The following is a 22288-nucleotide window of genomic DNA, read 5'->3' as shown; positions in this document are numbered from 1 at the left end:
ATTTTAAACTTTAAGACTTAAAAAAAATTTTTTTTAATGTTTATTTTTGAGAGACAGAGACAGAGTTCAAGTGGGGGAGGGGCGGAGAGAGAGGGAGACACAGAATCCAAATCAGGCTCCAGGCTCCGAGCTGTCAGCACAGAGCGGGACGTGGGGCTTGAACTCACAAACCATGAGATCGCGACCTGAGCCGAAGTCAGAGGCTTAAGTAACCGAGCCACCCAGGTGCCCCTAAACTTAAAGACTTTGGTTGGGCATCTAACTTCGGCTCAGGTCATGATCTCATGGTTTGTGGGTTCGAGCCCCAGGCTGCGCTCTGTGCTGGTGGCACAGAGTCTGCTTGGGATTCTCTCCCTCCCTCTCCCCCTGCCCCTCCCCACCCCATCTCTCTCTCAAAATAAACAAACTTAAAAAAAAAGTCTTGCTTTATATCCTATCATCTTAAAGTCACCACGTGAAGACACAAGTAGGATAGTCCGGCTGGTTCTCTGAAGAGGTTCAAGTTTCAAGACGACTGACTGGCTCCTGATGGTGGCCGGTAGGGAGCTGTCGCTAAGAGAAGCCAGGACAGACTGGGACTGGAGGGCAGGGACTTGTCCGTCACACCGTTAATGCCACAGCCTCACGCGCGCCTACCGGATGGAGCCTGCGCGGGTCTGAGAACATAGGGAAGACCGAGGGTTACCTGGTAACCAGCACTGGGGAGGCTGACAAAGCCCCCTTTTCTCAGGACTGCAGGTGTCGAGTGACAGGACTGCAGGACCAAAGTCCCCAGTAAAGGGGCAGTGCCCCAGAAAGGGTCCGTTCTGGGGCCGGAAGGGCAGGGCAGGCCGTAAAGATCATCAGCTTCTCGTTACTCTGTTCGCAAAAGGTTTCTAATCTGGGCCCAAGGATTCACACTCTGAGCATCCACAGAGGCGTTAACTTGCAGCTTACTGTGGTTAGCAAACCCTTTCTTCCTTCGTGAAGCAAGTTCATTCAACAATTACTGAGCACCTGTGCGCTAGGCGTTATTCTAGGCGCTGGGATACAGCAGTTTAGATGAAAATGAAACCAGTGCCACTGAGGAAGCTATGCATCGCAAAAGGTCATGATGGGGACAGAGAGGGGTTGGGGAAGGAAAGGGACACCGAGCCAAGAACTGCCTGAGGAAAGTGAGGGGGGAGCCACCTGAGTGTCTGTGGGAAGAACTTCATGCTTAGGGAGCGAGTGCAAAGGCCCTGAGGCCAGGGAAGGAAACCAAAGCCGCCGGTGGGGCCCAGTCAGCAAGAGAGAGGGATCTGGGTGTTACTGGCGGCTCTTACTGGGAGATGCCAGAAAGTCCCACCTGGACTAATGACAAAGACCGGCTGAGGATCCAGGGTCTTCTTTGGCGACGGAGTTGAAAACAGACCGGAGGTGAGTGAGGGCAGAAGTAGGGGGACGCCGGGAGGCACCTCAGATCCAGGCAAACCTGAGGCCACAGCAGAGAACAGGGAGGTGGCAGAACATGGCAAGAGGTCCTCAGCTTGGCGGTTCTGGGAGGAGAGCTGGCAGGGTGCGTGGGGCGGCAGTGTGGGGAGGGGGAGGTGGGCCGATGATCTGGGGCCCGGCTGCGGGTTCAGCAGGTGTCCTGGGCCCACGGGGTCTGGGAGGCCGACCCGGAAGCCAAGCGGGGAGCTGCTGCTAGACACAGACACAAGGTCTGGCCCAGAATCCCTGGAGACCCTCCTCCTGTGTGCCTGCGGCGGGGGTGGTGGGACACAGGGGGACCCTGCCCATCCTTCGGAGCCCTGGCTGGGGCCCCTGAGCTGGAGGGAACGGACCTGCCCCAGCAGCAGAGAGCCCGGTACTGCCCAGGACAGCGGACACAGACTCTATGCACGTCGGTTCCGACTTGCGGCGGCCCCAGACAGGAGGGTCTTGGCCGCTCAAGAGTGTCTGAGGCTGCATAATCATTTTCCAACAGCCTCCCAGGAAGGACTGGGACCCTTTAAAAATGCAGACTTGTGGGGGTGCCTGGGTGGCTCAGTCGGTTGAGCGTCTGACTCTTGATTTCAGCTCAGGTCATGATCTCAGGGTTGTGGGTTCGAGCCCCGCATCGGGCTCTGCACGGACAGCTCGGAGCCTGCCTGGGATTCTCTCTCTGCCCCTGTCCCGCTCACACTTTCTCACCCTCAAAATGAATAAACTAGCTTAGAAAAGATGCAGACTTGTGAGTTCCTCCCTGGATCACCTCGTTCCAGTCCGGTTAACGCCGATCCACTGTGACCCTGCACTCCCTGATGGCAAAGGACGGACTTGCGCAGGGCTCTGGGGGCCATGGCCACGCGGGAGTTAGAGGTTCCCAACTTTCAAGTTAAAGGGCACGTCCACCGTGCTGCTCCGCCTGTCGGACGGCGTGGTGAACTTCGCCTCTCGGCCTCCAACAGAGGCTCATGTCCCCTAGAACCTGTGAATGGACACTACTTGGATAAAAAGGTCTTTGCAGATGTAATCGAGGATCTTGAGGTCGCTGGCTGATCCTGGGGCCCTAATTCCACTGGACCAGCGTCCAGAGAGGAGAAACGCAGACAGAGATTCGATGCGGGCAGAAGATGTGACGTCAGCCCGGGGGCGTCAGCAGCCACCAGAAGGGGGAAGAGGCAAAGAATAGATTCCTCCCCACAGGGAGCCTCCGGGCCTCCAGCACCGAGAACAGATGTTGTTACGGGCACCCGTCTGTGGTCACATTATGGCAGCCACGAGAAACTAGCAACACGTGATCTTAGTTTTCTTTAAACAGATCTTCCCAAGCTTTGGCCATCTGTGCAGCCATAACTCGGTGCCCTTTTAGGTTACCGGCTAAAATCCACCTGCAGGCGACAGCTTGTGAGAAGTGCCTGGCTTAACCCCCCGGGGACTCGACGTTCAGGTTCGAGCGCAGAGCTACCAGCAGTGCGCACGAAGTACAGCAGAGCAAGGAGAGTGTTGCCTCAGGTATGATTTTTCTCAACAACGTCCTCTTCGGCCCACCAAGAGGCTGGGAAGGTGGCGGTCACTCCCAGGCAGGGGGCTGTGCAGGCAGGTCGCCGGGGGCCGCGGGAAGGGCCGTCACAGGTCCGTCTGCCAGAGCCTCTCGGTGCGTTCCGACGGCAGGCGCTCCTGCGGACTCTACCGGGTTCGCGGGAACGATCACAGGCTGCTGTCACGCGGGTCACCTGGCGCCATTCGAACGTCCGTGACAAAACCAGCGCATACTGAGGATCTTGGTCGTTTCAGCAGGGCAGACCACAAGTGATCACAATGACTTCGGTGGACTCCAACACAATCTTGGGGAAAATATTTAATGCAAATATGTCACCACTGGAACATACAAATAAATAAGTAAGCTCAGAGCAGCTGAGAAAAAAAACCCAAGGAAGTAGAACTGCCCATCCCCCTCAGTCCCAGATAATCCATTTTCAAAATACGGATAATAAAATACACAAATACGTAAAGAAGATACAGAACATTCACCATAAACCAACCTGAAATAAAAATAAAACCAAGGACAAACCCTAATTATTTTATTTCTGTATATCAAGACTACAAATAGCATTTAAACACTTAATTTATTATTCAAATTATGAAATTATACATTTTGTTTTGATATGGTCATTGTCTTAAAAGTGTCATTCAGTTTCCCCGCATTTAAAAGCATATTGCTAATTCTGGTCACTTCCACAGCACGGCCCCCAGCCCTGGTGACAGGAAATGCTGGGGGGGGGGTGGGGAGTAGCCACTGGGCCCTCCACGCCCCCCCTCCACACTCCCTTCCACGCCCCCACCGATCCCCTGCTCCCCTGGTTGGGAGGGAGGGCCGCTCTGACGCACTCCGTTTTCAGAGACCGGAATCACCCAGCAACAAGGAAGGTCCCGATAAAGTGCCTTTTTAAGAGAGAGTTACCAACGCCCCTCCCCCGGGCCCGCGTGGGACCGGCCGGTCTTCCTCCAGAAGCAGCACCTTCGAGAAGCGGAGGACGCAGGGGAGGGCGCAGGCGGCGCATTACCCCACGCATCCGGGAGGGGGGCGCGTGCCCCGGGGTAGGAGGGCGGTGGGCCGCGGATGGCCCGGCCACAGGGGGCCACACTGAGTGCAAAGCCGCAGCCGCCCCTTTGGTTCAAGTGACTCCGATGCCAGTGTCTGTTCTCCCCACGTCGCCACTTCTCAGAGGCCACGCGTGCCGTGGGGCCTGGACGAGACCCTCCCCTCTCCCGGGAGCTCTCCCGCCACAGCGTGCAGCCAGGAAGGGAAGAGGGATGAACGTCCCCTCGCACACACCCACACACGGGAGTACCCAAGCCACCACGGTGCGGTCCTCGGTACCCCGAAACAAGCATGCTAGTCCCGTGCAGGGGAATGGCTTAAACAGCACAAATAAAATATTGTCACGTTGTGTATTTTCCAGACCTAACCACTTTGGGAAAAGGCAGCAGGAGAGAAAATGCCTTTCGTTTTAACAATTAGGATTGTAAACAATTCAGCCACACGAGAAGCAGCGGGCCCCGAGAGTGACGTCTCCACGTCTCAGACCCCACGTCTCTGCGGACGGAGCACGCGCCGCCCTCCAAGAGCCCCGCCAGGAGCCCCGCCGGCGGAGGGAGGCTCGAGTCCACCAGCAAAGCCAAAGCTTCATCTTTGGTTAATTTCACTGAGTCGCCACTAGTCTTAAAACTGTGCTCTTGTTGGCAAATTACTAACGTAGCCGCATGGCACGTAACCCTTGTTATTCTAAGTTATCTGAAAAGCAGTGTCCGTCTAAGTAAGTGACCGTGACTTACTGGACCATCTAGACAATGGAGGGGGTGGAATGAGGGATGGGGGTACGCGGAGAGCTGCGGGAGCCCGGCCCCAGCGCCCTCGGCGGCCGGGGGGTGCTGCCTGTGCTGCGGGCACCGGTCGGTTCTCTGCAGAGGGTCAGTTCCGGCCTCCGCTCAGCTCAGCTCGAAGCCAGCAGCACATTCGATAGCGTAGAGGAGCTTACTGCGCAGAAGCGTCTCGTCGTAGAACTCGGGCAGCTTCAGCAGGTTCATGCAGGTGCTGGCCGTGGGGAGCCGCTCGAGGTCAGAGCCTCCGTTGTGAATGCAGAACGCGGGGTACAGCTCCTGAAAAGACAGGGGTGCACGGGGCGGCTTTAACAGGCAGGCTGTTGAATGAATGTCTTAAAAAGCACACAAAACTCACCTGCTTCAAACAGTAAAAAGTTGCTGTGGTCACATTTCCCCAAAAGACTTTCGGTGTTTCACTGCACCCCAGACTACACTCCGTGCAGGGAACAGGACGAGAATAGCGCTCATTCATGGGAAAACTAACCTGTTCGGTAAACAGGGCCTCTAAGGCATTGTGTTTCAGTCTTTTGAAAATCTGTTTAAAATTCAAGAAGCTGAGAGGGTGAAGACTTGAATACAGAGGCCTGTTTGTTTCTGTGGAAATGTGGGAAAGAAGGCAGCACCCGGGGCAGGGAGGGGGTGGGGGCGGCGGTCTTCTCCAGACCAGCACACTCTGCAGGCAGGCGGGACGGCCATGTGGATGGGGTAACAGAAAACAAGGACCAAATTCACTCAAAAACAAAACAAAACAAAACAAACAAACCCCCAAGAAACAAATTCACTCAAAAGGGGCGAGAAAGGGGTGCCGGGTGGCTCAGTCGGTTGAGCGTCTGACTCTTGATTTCCGCTCAGGCCATGATCTCAGGGTCGTGGGGTCAAGTCCTGTGTCAGGTCTTCGATGAGCATGGAGCCTGCTTGGGATTCTTCCCCTGCCCACCCCCCAATCTTTCTCTCAAAATAAATAAACATTTAAAAAAAGGGGGGGGGGGGACAACGTCTAAATACCAAAAGCAAAATGAAACAATGAGCCTGTGCACTGATGGCTTTGTCACGCAGGGAGGCATCATCCCGAGTGTGGTTCCAAAGCCGCGGTCGTGTTACACGTAAGTCGTGCACAGGCTCAAAGGACTGTAACTGTGCGGTCCTGCGACTCACCAGGAGGTGAAGCCAAGGAGAGAACTGAAACCAAGATTGTCAGTGGCAAAACAAGATGTAAATATAAAATCAAATACAAGCCGACATTTGAACTGGAAGTCTCAGTTTGAACTTGTGATATATGTTTCTCTTCAGGGGAAAAAAACACCATTTCCTAACTGTCCCCTGCAAAAAGGCCGCAAACAATCCCCACGCGTGACAAGGAACAGACTAAGCACGCAGGTTTGGTCTCTACAGTCCCATTTCTCACCGAAAGGAGCCAGGCCTCCTGGGGGAAATCTGGATTCCACGTGGAGCCCAGAAGCGCACATGACACATGTCACCATCTGTCACACCAGAAAGCAAGAAAGCCTCCCCGAACTCCGTGGGTTAAAGGGCCCACCTGAAGGCACCCCCGCCCACAGGAGGGCACTCTGAATATCAAGAAGAATGACAGCAACGGCCTGAAACGCAGAACACGTTAAAGCCCGAGCGTTCACCGTGGTAGTGAGGGAACCAGAGGTACGACTGCCTGTAGGAGATGTGGGCTCACCCACTCGATATTCCGAGCACTGGAAGCTGAAGGGTGATCGTGACTTGTTCACAGGGGAACCAAACAGTTGAAGAGAAAAAATAAAGTTTTTCTTTATAGAAAATTCCAGCTGATAAGTGAACAGATGAGGCAGCGGGAACACAGCTGATGCAGTTGTCTCACCCCTGGTTACAGGATAGATTCCAGGGCGCCCGGGCAGCTCGGCCGCACCCCTACATTACAGAGTGGATTCAGGGGCACCCGGATGGCTCGGCTGGATGGGTGTCTGACTCGATTTCAGCTCAGGTCGTGATCTCGCGATCTGTGAGTTCGAACGAGCCCTGCGTCAGGCTCTGGGCTGACAGCACAGCGTGGAGTCTGCTGGGATGCTCCCTCTGCCCCTCCCCCGCTTGCGTGTGTGTGTGTGTGTGTGTGTGTGTGTGTGTGTGTGTGTGCGCGTGCTCTTCTCTCTTTCTCTCTCTCTCTCTAAATAAAGACACACTAAAAAAGAAAAAAAAGCCAGGAATGGATCTAGGGAGTGTCCACAAGGGGCCTCTGTGACAGACGGCCAAACCAGCGACCCCAGGCGCGCACGCCGGTCTCAGCACCGCGCACCGCTGACTCCCCGGCACCGGATCCGTGGTGCTCAAGTCGGAAAACATGGAGCGGACGTCATCCATGCAACGTTACCGCCAAAAGAGGAAAACTCAGATCTGGAAGCTGATGAGACCTCTCACGACCCCTAACGAGATGCAGGAGGAACGACCCAGCTCCTCCAGTAATCACACCACAAAGTGCCAGATGAGAGGGAGACGGACAGCACAGGCCAGAAAGAGAAAAGAGCAAAGCCAGGCACCGAGCAAGCACGGCGGACGGCCCGGGGCTTGTTTGTACCGGGAGCACTGACGGTACCAGGGGATTAATGTGATTATTTTTTAGACCTGATGATGTCACTCTGGTTATTTTTTAAGGCACGGTGTAAACATTCTCATCCTGCTGTCCCAGCTGCCCAGCCCCCGTCCCCTGAGCAGTAATATTTGGGGGTCTTAAGTATTATCCCACAGAGATTAGTGCATATACAAGAAAATATTTTCTCCAAAATCTATAAAGAACTTTTCAAACTTAATACCCCCCAAAACCAAATAATCCAGTGAAGAAATGGGCAGAAGAGATGAACAGACACTTTTCCAACGACATCCAGATGGCCAACAGACATAAAAAGATGCTCAACATCACTCATCATCAGGGAAATACCAATCAAACCCACAATGAGATACCCCCTCACACCTGTCAGAATGGCTAAAATCAAAGAAACACGAAACACAAGAAACAACAGGCGTTGGTGAGGATGTGGAGAAACGGGAACGACGTTACACTGTTGGTGGCAATGCAGATCGGTGCAGCCACTCTGGAAAACAGTGTGGAGGGTCCTCAAAAAGTTAAAAACAGAACTACCCTGCGACCCGGCAATTGCACTAATAGGTATTTATCCAAAGGATACAAAAATACAGATTTGAAAGGGGTACATACACCCCAATGTTTGTAGCAGCACTATCAACAACAGCCAAACTATGGAAGCAACCCAAACGCTCACCCACTGATGAATGGATAAAGAAAACGTGGTGTGTGTGTGTGTGTGTGTGTGTGTGTACACACACACACACACACACACACACACACACACACACAATGGACTACTACTACTCAGCCATAAAAAATGAAATCTTGCCATTTGCAACCATGTGGCTGGAGCTAGTGTCTCATGCTAAGAAAAATAAGTCAGAGAAAGATGCCATGTGACTTCACTCCTATGTGGAATTTAAGAAACACGACAGATGAACATATGGGAGGGGGAAAGAAAGGAAGACACAAAGAAAAGGGACACAAACCATAAGAGGCCCTCCACAGTAGAGAACAAACTGATGGGTGGGGGATGGGCTGGGGGGAATGGGTATAAGGAGGGCACTTGTGCTGAGCACTGGCTGTGGTATGTAAGTGAGGAATCACTGAATTCTACTTTTGAAACCAATATTGCACGGTAAGTTAACTGACTAGAATCTAAGTAAAAATTTGAAGGGGCGCCTGGGTGGCTCAGTCGGTTAAGCATGCGACTTCAGCTCAGGTCATGACCTCACGGTCCATGAGTTCGAGCCCCACGTCGGGCTCCGTGCTGACAGCTGAGAGCCTGGAGCCTGCTTCGGATTCTGTGACTCCCTCTCTCTCTCTGCCCCTCCCCTGCTCAAGCTCTGTCTCTCAAAACATAAATAAACGTTAAAAAAAATAAGAATACATAAAAATTTGAAAAAGAATAAATAGACAAAAAATTTTTCAGGGTGCCCGGGTGGTCAGTTGGTTAAGCATCTGACTCTTGATCTCAGCTCAGATCTTGATCTTGGGGTCATGAGTTCAAGCCCCATGTTATTAGGCTTCATGCTGGGTGTGGAGCCTACTTAAAAAATTATTTTCTCCCTCCCCATTTAAAAACTATGAAATGTTGGGCGCCTGGGTGGCTCAGTCGGTTGAGCGTCCGACTTTGGCTCGGGTCATGATCTCCCGATCATGGTTTGTGGGTTTGAGCCCCACATCGGGCTCTGTGCTGACAGCTCGGAGCCTGGAGCCTGCGTCGGATTCTGTGTCTCCCCCTCTCTCTGCCCCTCCCCTGCGCATGCTCTATGTCTCTCTGTCTCTCAATAAATAAACGTCAAAAAAGTTAAATAAGTACGTAAAAAATATGAAACGTTAGCACAATGCGTACGTACAGTGTCGTGTGTAAGTCTTCCCTTGAAAATGTGTCTTTACGATCTTTCTGTATCGATCCAGCTTCCTGCTTCTGAGGCTGCACAGTGTTGCACTAGACGTATGTAGCAGTTCGTTGATAGGCATTACTCATTTCCTTATTTTTACAAATACTGATGCTGTGAATAAGCACGTGCTTCAGTTATTTCACACCTGTGCAGGCGTATCTGCAGGCTAAACTGACCAGGCAGGCTGAGCGTGAGACCTCTGGAAATGCCAATCCTTCGCTGGCTACAAACGACCAGGGGCTCCATCCTTCTCTTATACACAGACATTCATCACACACAGGCCGGGCCTTCCGTGTTCTCTTCCAGAGCGGACGCGAAGACGTGGAGACGGTCTTCATCCCAAAAGCCTGAATCTGCTAACTCTCGGGCACGCGTGGCTTTCGCGCTCCATGACTACAGGATTCCAGACACCCAGTGTGCTGCACCCCCTCTGTCCCGGTGCAGAACACGGGGCCCAGAAAGCAAAACGGCGGCCTACCCACACGGGTGCCGGCGGGGGGGGTGGGGGTGGGGTTATCCAGAACCAGGGTGGTTTCAGCTCCGGGTCAGTGCCCTTCCTCCCCAGAGCTGTGACAAGAGAGCCTGTGCTTCCAACGCCAGCACCCAGGCAGACGTACGACCCGGCCCCTGCTCACGCACACACCCACTGGCACCTTCTCTGAACCCTCCTCTCCAGGCCATGACCCGCGTAACTGTCCGTGAAGGGCAGTCTGGCGCCTACACACCCACATCCCATGACCTCCACCCCCAGGACTGTATTGTGCACCAGCGGTCGCAGACCTGGACGGAGGTTTATGCATGAAGATGGTCCCCACACCAGTAGGAAGGAAGGCTTGTAAACAACTGATGGAACAGGAAGTAAACTGTGGCAAATTCACATGATTGGACATTAGGATGTTTATTAAAAATATTTCAAAGATGACTTAATATGAGGAAAAATGACCCTGATGTAAACGTTGAGTGAAAAAAAGGCCTACAAGACTGAGCACACAATCAGCTTAAATTATATTTAAGAATTATGGTCAAACAGTATAAAAAATAATTACCTACCAACCACTGTAGTGGAAACGAGCGAGCAAAATTGGAACCGTGTCCCTCCTCTGACGGGGACTCCAGGAGACCATGTCACCCAGCACAACAGGCACCCAACTGGCCCAAATTGCATTCCAGCTGGTTTCGTTTCGTTTATATGTTGAATTTAGTGTGTATTTTACGATGTGGGCAAAACCGGGTTAAGAGAACAGCCCACAGAACACCGGATGGAGACTTACACGCTTCTTACCAATCAGCCCCTGGACATCTCTACACTGTTCAATGAAGAACTTCGTTTAGGGAGCCTGGGGGGCTCAGTCGGTTGAGCATCCGATTTCAGCTCAGGTCATGACGTCATGGTCCGTGAGACTGAGCCTCGCGTCAGGCCCTGCGCTGACCGCTCGGCACCTGGAGCCTGCTTCGGATTGTGTCTCCCTCTCTCTCTGCCCCTCCCCTGCTCATGCTCTGTCTCTCTCTCTCTCTCTCTCAAAAATGAATAAACATTAAAAAAAATTTAAGGGGTGCCCGGGTGGCTCAGTCTTTAAGCGTCCGATTCTTGATCTCAGCTCAGGTCATAATCTCACGGTTTGTGAGTTCAGGCCTCACACCAGGCGCTGTGCCGACAGCTCAGAGCCCGGAGCCTGCTTCGGATTCTGTGTCTCCCTCTCTCTCTGCCCTCCCCCCACTTGCACTCTGTCTCTCAAAAATAAATAAATGTTAAAAAAAAAGCGCGCTTATTCAAACAGTATACGTGGCATACGGTATGTGCTAAAAACCACTGTCTTTTAAAACAATTACAGTTCAAAAAAAATAATAAAACAATTACAGTTCATATGCTATTTTAAGTGTCTCATAAAAGTGTCAAAACAGGATCCAAAAGAGAAACAGAAAGGATATTACATTTATTATTTAGCCTTCTGAGTGCATTGAGGACAATAATTTTCTGCAATGCTTGAATAAACTGCGATGAAAGCGTCACACGGTGAGACAGGAGGGCAGGCACGGGGAAGGAGGGCGAGCAACGGCCTGGGCGGGAAGAGCTCAAGGGCATTTGGAGTAAAATGTCCCGGTTTGGCTTTCCGTTCAGAATGCTAATTGAATTTCCCACTTGGAGTCTTAAAAGTAAAAAAAAAAGAAAAAAAAAATGAAGTTCTTCACTGCAATCTGAGTCAAGGGCACTATTTCGTGCATTATTAAAGAGAGCACAACAGGAATTTGCATTAATTCAGAGTAAGAAAAACCATCAATTTGTTATGTGGCCTGATGGCAACTTAACAATCTTCTACAGCGCTGTAATGACCTTTTTGTCTGTAGCCATTGCACTCATTGAACATATTAAACTTTAATTAGCTTTAGCAGGCGCTGTTCGCCGCCGCTAAGCCGGCGCTAAGGAGTCTCGTGACCTGTAAATCACGCACGTCCGCCTCTGCCTCGCGGTCCTCCACCCGCGGGCCGCCCTCCTCCCCCACCCGAGTCCCGCCAGCCTCCCCAGGCACGCAGCCCAACTGGAGAGCGCACACAGCAAGGTGACTTCTTCCAACTGTGGAGTGTAACTTATGATGGCTGCAAAGATGTTTGAAAACTCTATATTAAATTCTACATTTAATAGGCTTTAGATCATTGAAAAAAATCCAAGATAGGAAGACTGTCTCATAACTTCCACAAGTAACACTCATGTGACAGTGACAACTCAGTCATGACTGTGTGGGGTCCCCAACAGGGGACAAGAGGGTTTTCACTATTTGGGAATTAAAAGCCAACATAAAGCCCACACTCCTCCCTCCAACCTGCAGCGCTCCCACAGGCCTTTTACACAGACTCCCGCACTGGCTGCTAAAATGGCTGGAACCTTCCGAACCTTCCTCTTCCAGCAAGACCCCTAATTTTTACTGGCCTGGGACTAATTAACCAGGCGCTGGCAGAAATCTCTGGGTCCTCCACTCAGTTTTGATGGGAGCAGGTCCTCCAAACTTCCCTTCACGAAAGTAGGTGCTTAATTTTTTTTTACCTCTAGGTGTGGGGGTCATTTAGAAACTGGAAGATACTAGAAGCCTGGTTTCTCATAATGAAAGTTACCGATAAAACTACGTAACGGTATTACGATCTTCATATGGAGAATTTCGTTTATAGAACTGTTTCCATCACCAGATGATGATAAAACTCGGTCCAGTGAACACCCTCTCCGGGGTCCGAGGGGTCCATGCACTTGTGCACCGCCCCCTGCATTCTTCCTGCTCTGTGGGCCCCCCACACGCAACAGCCCCACACTCCACGACACGCCCAGGAGGAACCAAGAAGCAAAGCCACGTTTCCTTCAGGCTGTTTGCCTGGTTTGGTACCTGGTCGGTGCTGGCGCATAAGGCCACAGGGCAGGTTCACACAGTTGTTTCGGGGGCAGGGCTTACACGCCGGGTCAGAAGCATCACTCAGTCTTCGTGAATCACTGTTTCGGTGTGTCGCTTGTGCACAGCAGAGTTTTTAAACCCTTTAACACATGGTGTTATTCTATGTATATTCATTGTTGGAAGGGGTCGGCCTTCTCTCATTAATGTTAAGTGTCTATTTTATGACTCTGAGTGCTGTTTTCTACATCTGGCTACATCTGTTTTCTACATGTGGCTGGTACCGTTTGCCTTGTTTTGGATGCTTGTTTTCTCCCTCTCTGATAATGTGGAAGACAGAAAGGTGATTTTAGTTCTGATGTCACTGACTATTACTCACAAACAGGTTTATCTTCATATCCTAACTCATCACCGCTTCCAAACTGAAGTGTCAACGACCTCAGGTCCTGTGGACAGTAAGACCACTGTGCTCAGGCCCGCCCCTCTCCCGTTCCTCCACTTGCTGGCTCCAGCTCTGACCGCACGATGGAGATGCTGTATGAAGCTACTGATGTCAAGTGTTCTTAAAGATTTTTTATTTTTAAGTTAAAAAAAAAAAAAAGTTCATTTATCTTGAGAGAGACAGCACGTGAGCAGGGGAGAGGCAGAGACAGAGGGAGAGAGAGAGAATCCCAAGCAGGGTCTGCACTGTCAGTGCAGAGCCCAATGTGGGGCTCGAACTCACAAACCATGAGATCACGACCTGAGCCACAATCAAGAGCTGGACGCTTAACTGACTGAGCTATCCAGGAGCCCCAAAGATTCTTTTATTTTTAAAAAATAAAAATTTTTTTTATTGGGTCAGCTCTATACCCAACACGGGGCTTGAACTCACAACCCCGAGATCAAGAGTCGCGTGCTCTAGACTGAGCCAGCCAGGCGCCCCTAATGATGTTGATTTTTAAAAAAAAAATTTTTTTTTCAACGTTTTTATTTATTTATGGGACAGAGACAGAGCATGAACGGGGGAGGGGCAGAGAGAGAGGGAGACACAGAATCGGAAACAGGCTCCAGGCTCCGAGCCATCAGCCCAGAGCCTGACGCGGGGCTCGAACTCACGGACCGTGAGATCGTGACCTGGCTGAAGTCGGACGCTCAACCGACTGCGCCACCCAGGCGCCCCAATGTTGATTTTTTAAAAACAGCTTGACTGAAGTGCAATTTACATACCAGAAGTTCTCACTTTTCTACACTTTTGAAATAATTTCAAAGTAGACATTTAAAGAAAAGAATAACATAGGTTATTGGAAGGTGCAAGCCTGCCCGATGTCTCACAGCATGAGCTCATCTGATTGATACCCTTCTGTACTGCACACACACACACGTGCGCGCACACACACACACACAAACACACACACCATTGTGTGTCTTAGACCACTGATGCTGCTTTAACTTACAACGAATAAGGGAAACATACTAGCTGCCCCTTAACCAATTTTAATCACTAATATTAAGGGCAATCATTAATTGTCAGAAATGATAAGCAACAGTGAACAACCAGGGAGAAATATACCACTGACCCATAAACGATACTGGTCTGAACTGCATGAATCCACTTCTATGCAGATTGTTTTCAATAAATACAGGTCAGTACTACAAAGGTATCTTATCTTCTCTTACGATTTTAAATTTTCTTTTCTCTGGCGTACTATATAGTAAGTGTACGATCTATAACATATATGAGACACGTGTTAATTGGCCATTTGTTATTGGTAAGGCTTCTCGTCAACAGCAGCCTATTTAGTAGTTAAGTTTTTGAAGAGTCAGAAATTATATGTGGGTTTTCTATTGCATGGGGGGCGTCAGTGCGCCCCAACCCCGTGTTATTCAAAGGTCAAGTGCACTTTTACTCATACCTTATTCTTCCCAAATACACTACATCAACATTTTTAGCTCGTGTTTCCTTCAGTAGGAAAACCAGCTTACGATGCATCACAGATGTAGGACACTGGTCATTCATATTCCAGTGAGCCCACCAGCCTGCCGGGCCTGTCCACGGGCCATCATGATCACACCCACCACATCAACAGGTCAACCCTGGGCCCAGCACCTTCATATACAGTAACGGCCAATCCTTAGTTGATCTGGCTGAAACACCTACTAACATAACAACACCCCAGAATCTGGGGTTATAAAAAAGCACTACGCTGCCCGGAAAACAAAGGACAGATGGGGCCTGCTGGCCGTCCTCGTTGGTTACAAGTTGGAGCTCAAAGCACATGGCACAGAAGCCCTTACCTTAAACCCCAAGAGAGGGGGTCGGGAGCAGCTGGTTACAAACTTGAGCAGTTTGCGCTTCTCTTCATCCGTGAATCCTTCCACAACTCTCCAAAAGACTTTGATCACAGGATGGTCAGCAGAATAGCCTCCTAGGACAACGGGAATAAATGTTTTACTAAAAACAAGGTAATTGCAAAAGGAGGATTCTCCCAGAAACAGCAGAGCAAGACTGCTAAGAGTGATCCACCTTCGTCCGCCCGCTACAGTGACGGGCGCCGGCTTGTGGCTGGAAGCCAGCTCTAGAGACACCCTTCTTTTCCTCCACGTATGTTCCATGCCTGACAGGGGGCTTGAACTCACAACCCTGACTCACGCCTGAGCCAGCCAGGAGCAGGCGCCCCTGGAGACCCCGTTCATTCTGCTCCTGGGAGATGATGGACGAGTACATGAGGGGACAGAAACCTCCGGAAGGCCCAAATACCAAAGGCCAGAATGGGAAACACCCCGCCCCCCCCGGGATGGGCCCTGGCTGCAAAGGCCTGGGTTCTGACTCCTCTGCGGGTTGAAAACCCACCTCCCCTGAGCAGCAGACCCTAACTAACAAAGGATTTACCCAAGAGTCACAGACCTGAAAACAGCACACTCTGGGGTTTTTATTTCTCATAGAGATAGTTACTTGGCCGACATGATCTTAGGGTCTAAATTCACTTTATCACCCGCCCTTGTGACAAGAAGGCACAGACCACGGCTACCAACCCACCCCAGCCCATGAGTAGACCACTATTCTTAAGTGTACTATCTGCTACTTACAGCTTTTAATCTAGCTAAGTGCTTCCTAAAACTGAAATAATTGCTATATATTGTTCCCTCATTGTTAATATACTACAGAAATAACATCGATAAAATATCTTAAGTGCATTAATTGGCACCAAAATGAATATGATAATATTTTAAAACCTATTTACTGGAATAGCTAAGATCATTAAAGGTACAAGCTTCCAGAGCAGACAGGGTAATGCAAAACAACCCAAGACAATTTCTTGGCAAAGAAGAGGTTGCATTGATTTCATTTTTTTAAACTTATGACTTGATAGTGTGGACAAAGTGACCTTAGGTATTATGTGCCTTTACATAAACATTAGAGTTCAAATTTCCAGCAACAGAAATTAATTGTAAAGAGATACATCCATATATTTATATACATATGAACATGTACATATTTACATAAATATATACATATTCATCTATGTAAACGTGTCCACAAATTTAGTTTTACAACCATGTCCACAGTCTACTTCTGGAACATTCCCATTTCCTCAAAGGAATCCCATGCCCCACTACAGACAGCCCCCGTCCGCCCTGTCTCTGTAGGTGTGCTCTTAGCGATGGCTCATCTACACGGGAGCACCAACCATGCTCCGTTTCCATTATCCCATCAGACCTACCTCGGAGGAAAGCTTAGGAAATGGCACTTGGAGGACAGAGAGGTCTGGGTAGACTGTGGCAAAATACCCGACATAAATTTCACCATTTAAACAAACATTTTTTAAGTGTACAACTCAGTGACATTAATTACATACATAACGTTGTGCAAGCACCTAAGTCCAACCGAAATGTCATCACCCCAAACAGAAACTCTACTGGGCAGCAAGTCCCCATTCCCCTCCCCCAGCCCCAGTGACCTCCAACCTACTTTCGGAGTCCAGGAATTTGCCTATTCTAGGTATTTCATTGAAGCTGAATCATACAACAGATGCCCCTTTTGTGTCTGGCTTATTTCACTTAGCATCGTGTTTTCAAGATTCATCCCTACTATAACTTTTCAAACTTCGCTCCTTTTTAAGACTTACTAATACCCCGCTGTATGGATGTGTTTACCGATTCATCTGTAGATGGGCATTTGGTTGTTTCGCCTTTTGGCTACCGTGAATAATGCTGTATGAACATGTATGTGCAAACAGGCTTCCGTCCCTGCTTGCAGTTCCTCTGGGTCTGTACTTAAGAGTAGAATTGCTGGGTCATATGGTAATTCTAGGTTTAGCTATCTGGGGTGCCACCAAACCATTCTCCATAGTGGCTTTTTTTACATTCCCGCCAGCAACGAACAAGGGTTCCAATTTCTCCATATCCTTGCCAACGCTTGTTTTCTGTATGCGTGCACGTGTGTTTGTATGCGCTTAATAATAGTCCTCTTGATGGATGTGAAGGGTATTTCAATATTGTTCTGATTTGCATTTCCCTAGTGATTAGTGATATTAGACACCTTTTTGAGATTACTGGTTGTTTGCATATCTTCTTTGGAGAAATGTCGATTCAAGTCCTTTGCCCATTTTTGAATTGCTTTGTCTTTTTGTTGCTGAGTAGAAGAGTTCTTTATATATTCTGGACACACATATATATTTCTTCTGCATATTTTCTCTCCTTCTGTAAGGTTGGTCTTTTAATTTTCTTGATAATGTCTTTTGATGTACAAAGTTTGTGATTTTGATAAAGTCCAATTTATATATATATATACATATATATATAACATATATATAATATATATATCACATGTATATATATAATATATATAGTTGTTGTTGCTCATGCTTTTGGTATCATATCTAAGAATCCAATGCCAAATCTAAGGTCGTGAAGACCTACCGGTGTTCTCCTAGGACCTTTATGGTTTTAGCTCCTACATCAAGGTTGTTGATCATTTTGGGTTCGTTTTTATGTACAGTATGAGGTAGGAGTATAGCCTCATTCTTTTGTAAAATTCCAGGTGTTCTGCATTTATCTTTTTAAATCACTGTAAACTTTTTCAGAGAGGCTCTACTATTTTACATTTCTATCAGTGAAGAGGGTTCCAATTTCTTCATGTACTCCCTAACACTTGGTACTGTCTCTTTTGGATGATAGTCTTTCTAGTGGGTGTGTAGTAATATCTCAAGGATTTGATTTCTATTTCCCTAATGATTACTAGTGTTAAACATCTGTTCATGTGCTTATTTGCTTAAGGGCCATTTATATGTATCTTCAGATATATATAAACCCCAAAACCTGGGGGTTTTTTTGGCCATGTTTTTAAATTCGACTGTTTGTCTTACTGAGCTGTAAGTGTTCTTTATATATCTACAGTAGACATAGTCCACTGTTACATGTATTATTTGAAAATATTTTCTCCCAATCTGTGGCTTATCTTTCATTTTCTTAATAGTAATTTTTGAAGCACAAAAGCTTTAATGTTGAGGAAGTCCAATTTTCTATCAATTTCTTTTTCCTGGATCATGCTCTTGGTGTACAATCAAAAACTCTGTCTAATCCAAAAGTCATGCAGATTTTCTGCTTTATGTTCTTTCTGAAGTTTTATAGTTTTGGTGTTTACCTATTGGCCTCTGATCCTGTTGAGCTAATTTTTACATACGGTGGTGTGAGGTAAAGGTCTAAGCTCATTTTTTCCCACGTGGATGTTGTCCCAGGGCTATTGTATCATCAAGTGAATTGTCAACTGACCATAAATATGAGGATTTGTTTCTGAACTCCTGATTATGTTCCATTGATCAACAGGCCTATCCTTGTGCCAATACTACAATGCTTTGATTACTGTGGCTTTAGAGTAAGTTTTAAATCAGAGTATAAGTCCTATAACTTTGTTCTCGTACAAAATTATTTTGGCTATGTTAGGACCTTTACATTTCCAAATGAATTTAAAATCAGCCTGTCGATTTCTATAAAAAAGACTGCTGGGATTTTGGTAGGGGTTGCGCTGAATTTGTGGATTAATCTGAAGAGAACTACATCCTGACATACAGAGTCCTCTGACCATGAAAATGGACCATCTCCCCCACCCCATTTGGTCTTCAATTTCTCTCAGCAGTGTTTTTACAGTTTTCGGCATACGAGTCTTGCACGTACACTTGCTTTGCTAATTTTGTATTTTATTCTCTGTGATGTTACTAGGAATGGAACTGTTTAATTCCATTCTGGGTCTGCACATAAACACAAAATTGGTTGGTGTGTACTGATCTGTGCTGCCACCTGCTGAAACTTTCTTAGTTCTAGTTGGGTTTTTTTCATCATGCTATTTGTGAAAAAAGTCTTACTTCTTTCACTGCTCCTTTCCAAGCTGAAACTTCCCTCCCTCCCTCCGCCTTACTGCACGAGCTAGGAAGCCCAGTCATGTGCCTCGGCCGCGGGCAGAAAGCACGTTGACCCTCGCCACCGTGTGCGGGCACCGTGCGCGTCCTGAATTGGGCTGGGAAAGCTCCCCCCCTGTTCCTAGTTTCCTACGAGTTTTTAGTCCTCATTGGGCAGGAGATGCTTAGATGCTGAAGAGAATAACTTGCTTTTCTCTCCTTCCTTCTGCACCTGCTGACACGGCCGGGCCGGTTCTGTTCCCGTGCCAGCAATACCACATGTCCCATTAATACGCTGTCACATGTTAAATTAACCTCGCATTCATGGGATAGAAACTACTCAGCGGCCGGATTCAGCTAATATTTGGAGGATTTTGCATCTATGTCCCTGAGGGATATTAATCTATAACTTCCTTTCCTTGGGTTATTTTTGTTTGCTTTTGACATCACGCTAATACTGATCTTTGAGGAGAGAAAGCCTCTCCTTACTCAGCTGTAGCTGGAACTCACGTACAGGATGTTTTTAAGGCTTAAATACTGTTCTGAAAGAAATATTCATTTCATAATATTTAGAAAAAAGAGAAGTACAATGAAAAAAATTGCCTGTAATTTCATTAATTGTAAATGACTGTTATTTTGTGAAAATGAAATGACTTTTAATTTATTTATTCTTATTAAAAATTTTTTTAACGTTAATTTATTATTTTTGAGAGAGACAAGGTGCAAGCAGGGGAAGGGGCACAGAGAGAGGGAGACACAGAATCTAAAACAGGCTCCAGGCTCTGAGCTGTCAGCACAGAGCCTGACACGGGGCTCGAACCCATGAACCGTAAGATCGTGACCTGAACCGAAGTCGGATGCTCAACTGACTGAGCCACCCAGGCACCCCTTATTTTTCATTTTGTTAAATAAGCTCCAAGCCCAACGTGGGGCTTGAACTCACTACCCTGAGATCAGGAGTGGCAAGCTCCACTCACTGAGCCAGCCAGGCACCCCGAAACTGAAATGACTTTAAAATTTTCTTGGCTGTAAAAAGTAAATGATGTAGGACATACTAGATAATAAAGAAAGGGAAATAAAATTTTAAAACAAGCAGAAATGACTAATCATCTCACATCCACTGCGTGTTTTTGCTCACATCTTACTCAATTTCATCTTTAAAGATGTGATGTCACATGGAGTGCACTGTTTCATCACCGGGTTTATTTAAGGCTATGTTTTAAATTTCCTAAGATACATAAAATATTTTTTAATATTATAGATACATATTAAGTAATCTCTACACCCACGTTGGGTGTGAAGCCTACTTAAAACTCAACAAACAAATCAATAAAATAAATTCCATTCACGTAATAAAGATAAGAATCAATGGCTCACAACTGTAGGTTTTTTACAATATGTATTTAAGATTTGGAGAGTTTTCCATAGGTGAGAAAAAAGGCTGGAAGGCTAGGATTATCCTCAACCAAACTAAAAAATGTGTGCCACTTCCTAACTTGTCACATTTCCCCTGTGTACCCTATGCGTTCGAATTCCATCCCCCCAAATCTTCATACCCTTCAATAAGCAATGTAACTTCTGGGTTTCTCTCATTAAAAACACAGAAATATGCACAAAGTTGTTTATTACAGTGGGAGGTTAAATAAATCACATATACCCAAAAATGAACTACTGGGACCTCATCAAAATAAAAGCTTCTGCACGGCGAAGGAAACCATCAGCAAAACTAAAAGGCAACCGACAGAATGGGAGAAGATATTTGCAAATGACATATCAGATAAAGGGTTAGTATCCAAAATCTACAAAGAACTTATCAAACTCAACACCCAAAAAACAAATAATCCAGTGAAGAAATGAGCAGAAGACATGAACAGACACTTCTCCAAAGAAGACATCCAGATGGCCAACCGACACATGAGAAAATGCTCAACATCCTCATCATCAGGGAAATACACATCAAAACCACAATGAGATATCACCTTACACCTGTCAGAATGGCTAACATTAACAACTGAGGCAACAACAGATGTTGGCGAGGATGCAGAGAAAGAGGATCTCTTTTGCACTGCTGGTGGGAATGCAAGCTCGTGCAGCCACTCTGGAAAACAGTATGGAGGTTTCTCAAAAAACTAAAAATAGAACTACCCTACGACCCAGCAACTGTACTACTAGGCATTTATCCACGGATACAGGTGTGGTGTTTTGAAGGGACACATGCACCCCCACGTTTATAGCAGCACTATCGACAATAGCCAAAGTATGGAAAGAGCCCAAATGTCCACCGATGGATGAATGGATAAAGAAGATGTGGTATGTACATACAATGGAGTATTACTTGGCAATCAAAAAGAATGAAATCTTGCCATTTGCAACTACGTGGATGGAACTGGAGGGTATTATACTGAGCGAAATTAGTCAGAGAAAGACAAAAATCATATGACTTCACTCATATGAGAACTCTAAAGGACAAAACAGATGAACGTAAGGGAAGGGAAACAAAGATAATATAAAAACAGGGAGGGGGCAAAACATAAGAGATTCTTCAATATGGAGAACAAACAGAGGGTTACTGGAGGGGGGATGGGCTAAATGGGGAAGGGGCATTAAGGAATCTAGTCCTGAAAGCATTGTTGCACTATATGCTAATTTGGATATAAATTAAAAAAAAAATTAAAAGAAAAAAAAAATAAATCGCTACATATCTATCTAATATCAAAAATTAATTGCAAGAAGAATAACAGCTTGGAAATATCTTTTTTATTTCTGGTGCTAAACAAACAGAATGTATACTATAAACGACGTGTCACTATAAGCTAGAATAATACGCTACGATTAAGAAAAACTCGCCAAAATAACAACGATTGTTTTAAGGATGCTTTTTTTCTCTTCACTGTTCTTAAATACACATGAGGTTAATTTTAAAAAACTTACAAATACCCAAAAGATACACCAATTCGATCTTTGAACAATCTCATTATGGTTTTGTTATTTCTCTGACAACTAACGTTTCTGCGCATCTTTCTATGTGCTCATTGGCCATTTGTATATGTTCCTTTTGGTTTTTCATTTTCTTGAAGAGCAGAAACTTTTAATTTAATAAAAAAGTAAATAGGGGCACCTGGGAGGCTCAGGTTAAGTGTCCCACTTTGGCTCTGGTCATCATCTCGTGGTCTGTGGGTTCAAGCCCCACATCAGGCTCTGTGCTGATAGCTCAGGGCCCGGAGCCTGCTTCGGATA

General features: G+C 47.2%; 1 protein-coding gene across 2 annotated transcripts in view; it reads right to left on the bottom strand.

Moving 5' to 3' along the window:
- Positions 1-3510: 3510 nt before the first annotated feature.
- The window catches only part of UBE3C (ubiquitin protein ligase E3C), a 110778-nt gene continuing 92000 nt past the window's right edge, over positions 3511-22288 (bottom strand). For both annotated transcript variants that reach the window (XM_040464505.1, XM_040464506.1), the window contains 2 exons: positions 14952-15082; positions 3511-5106 (listed from right to left, as the gene is read on the bottom strand). In XM_040464505.1, the coding sequence (XP_040320439.1) occupies positions 4936-5106; positions 14952-15082 (302 nt within the window). In that variant the 3' untranslated portion in view covers positions 3511-4935. The remainder of the gene's footprint in view (positions 5107-14951; positions 15083-22288) is intronic.

The sequence above is a fragment of the Herpailurus yagouaroundi genome, unplaced genomic scaffold (genome assembly GCF_014898765.1).
Source record: "Herpailurus yagouaroundi ecotype Mexico unplaced genomic scaffold, PumYag 483, whole genome shotgun sequence".
In the NCBI taxonomy this organism is placed as follows: Eukaryota; Metazoa; Chordata; class Mammalia; order Carnivora; family Felidae; genus Herpailurus; species Herpailurus yagouaroundi.
This window is presented reverse-complemented; position numbering and strand designations above follow the sequence as displayed.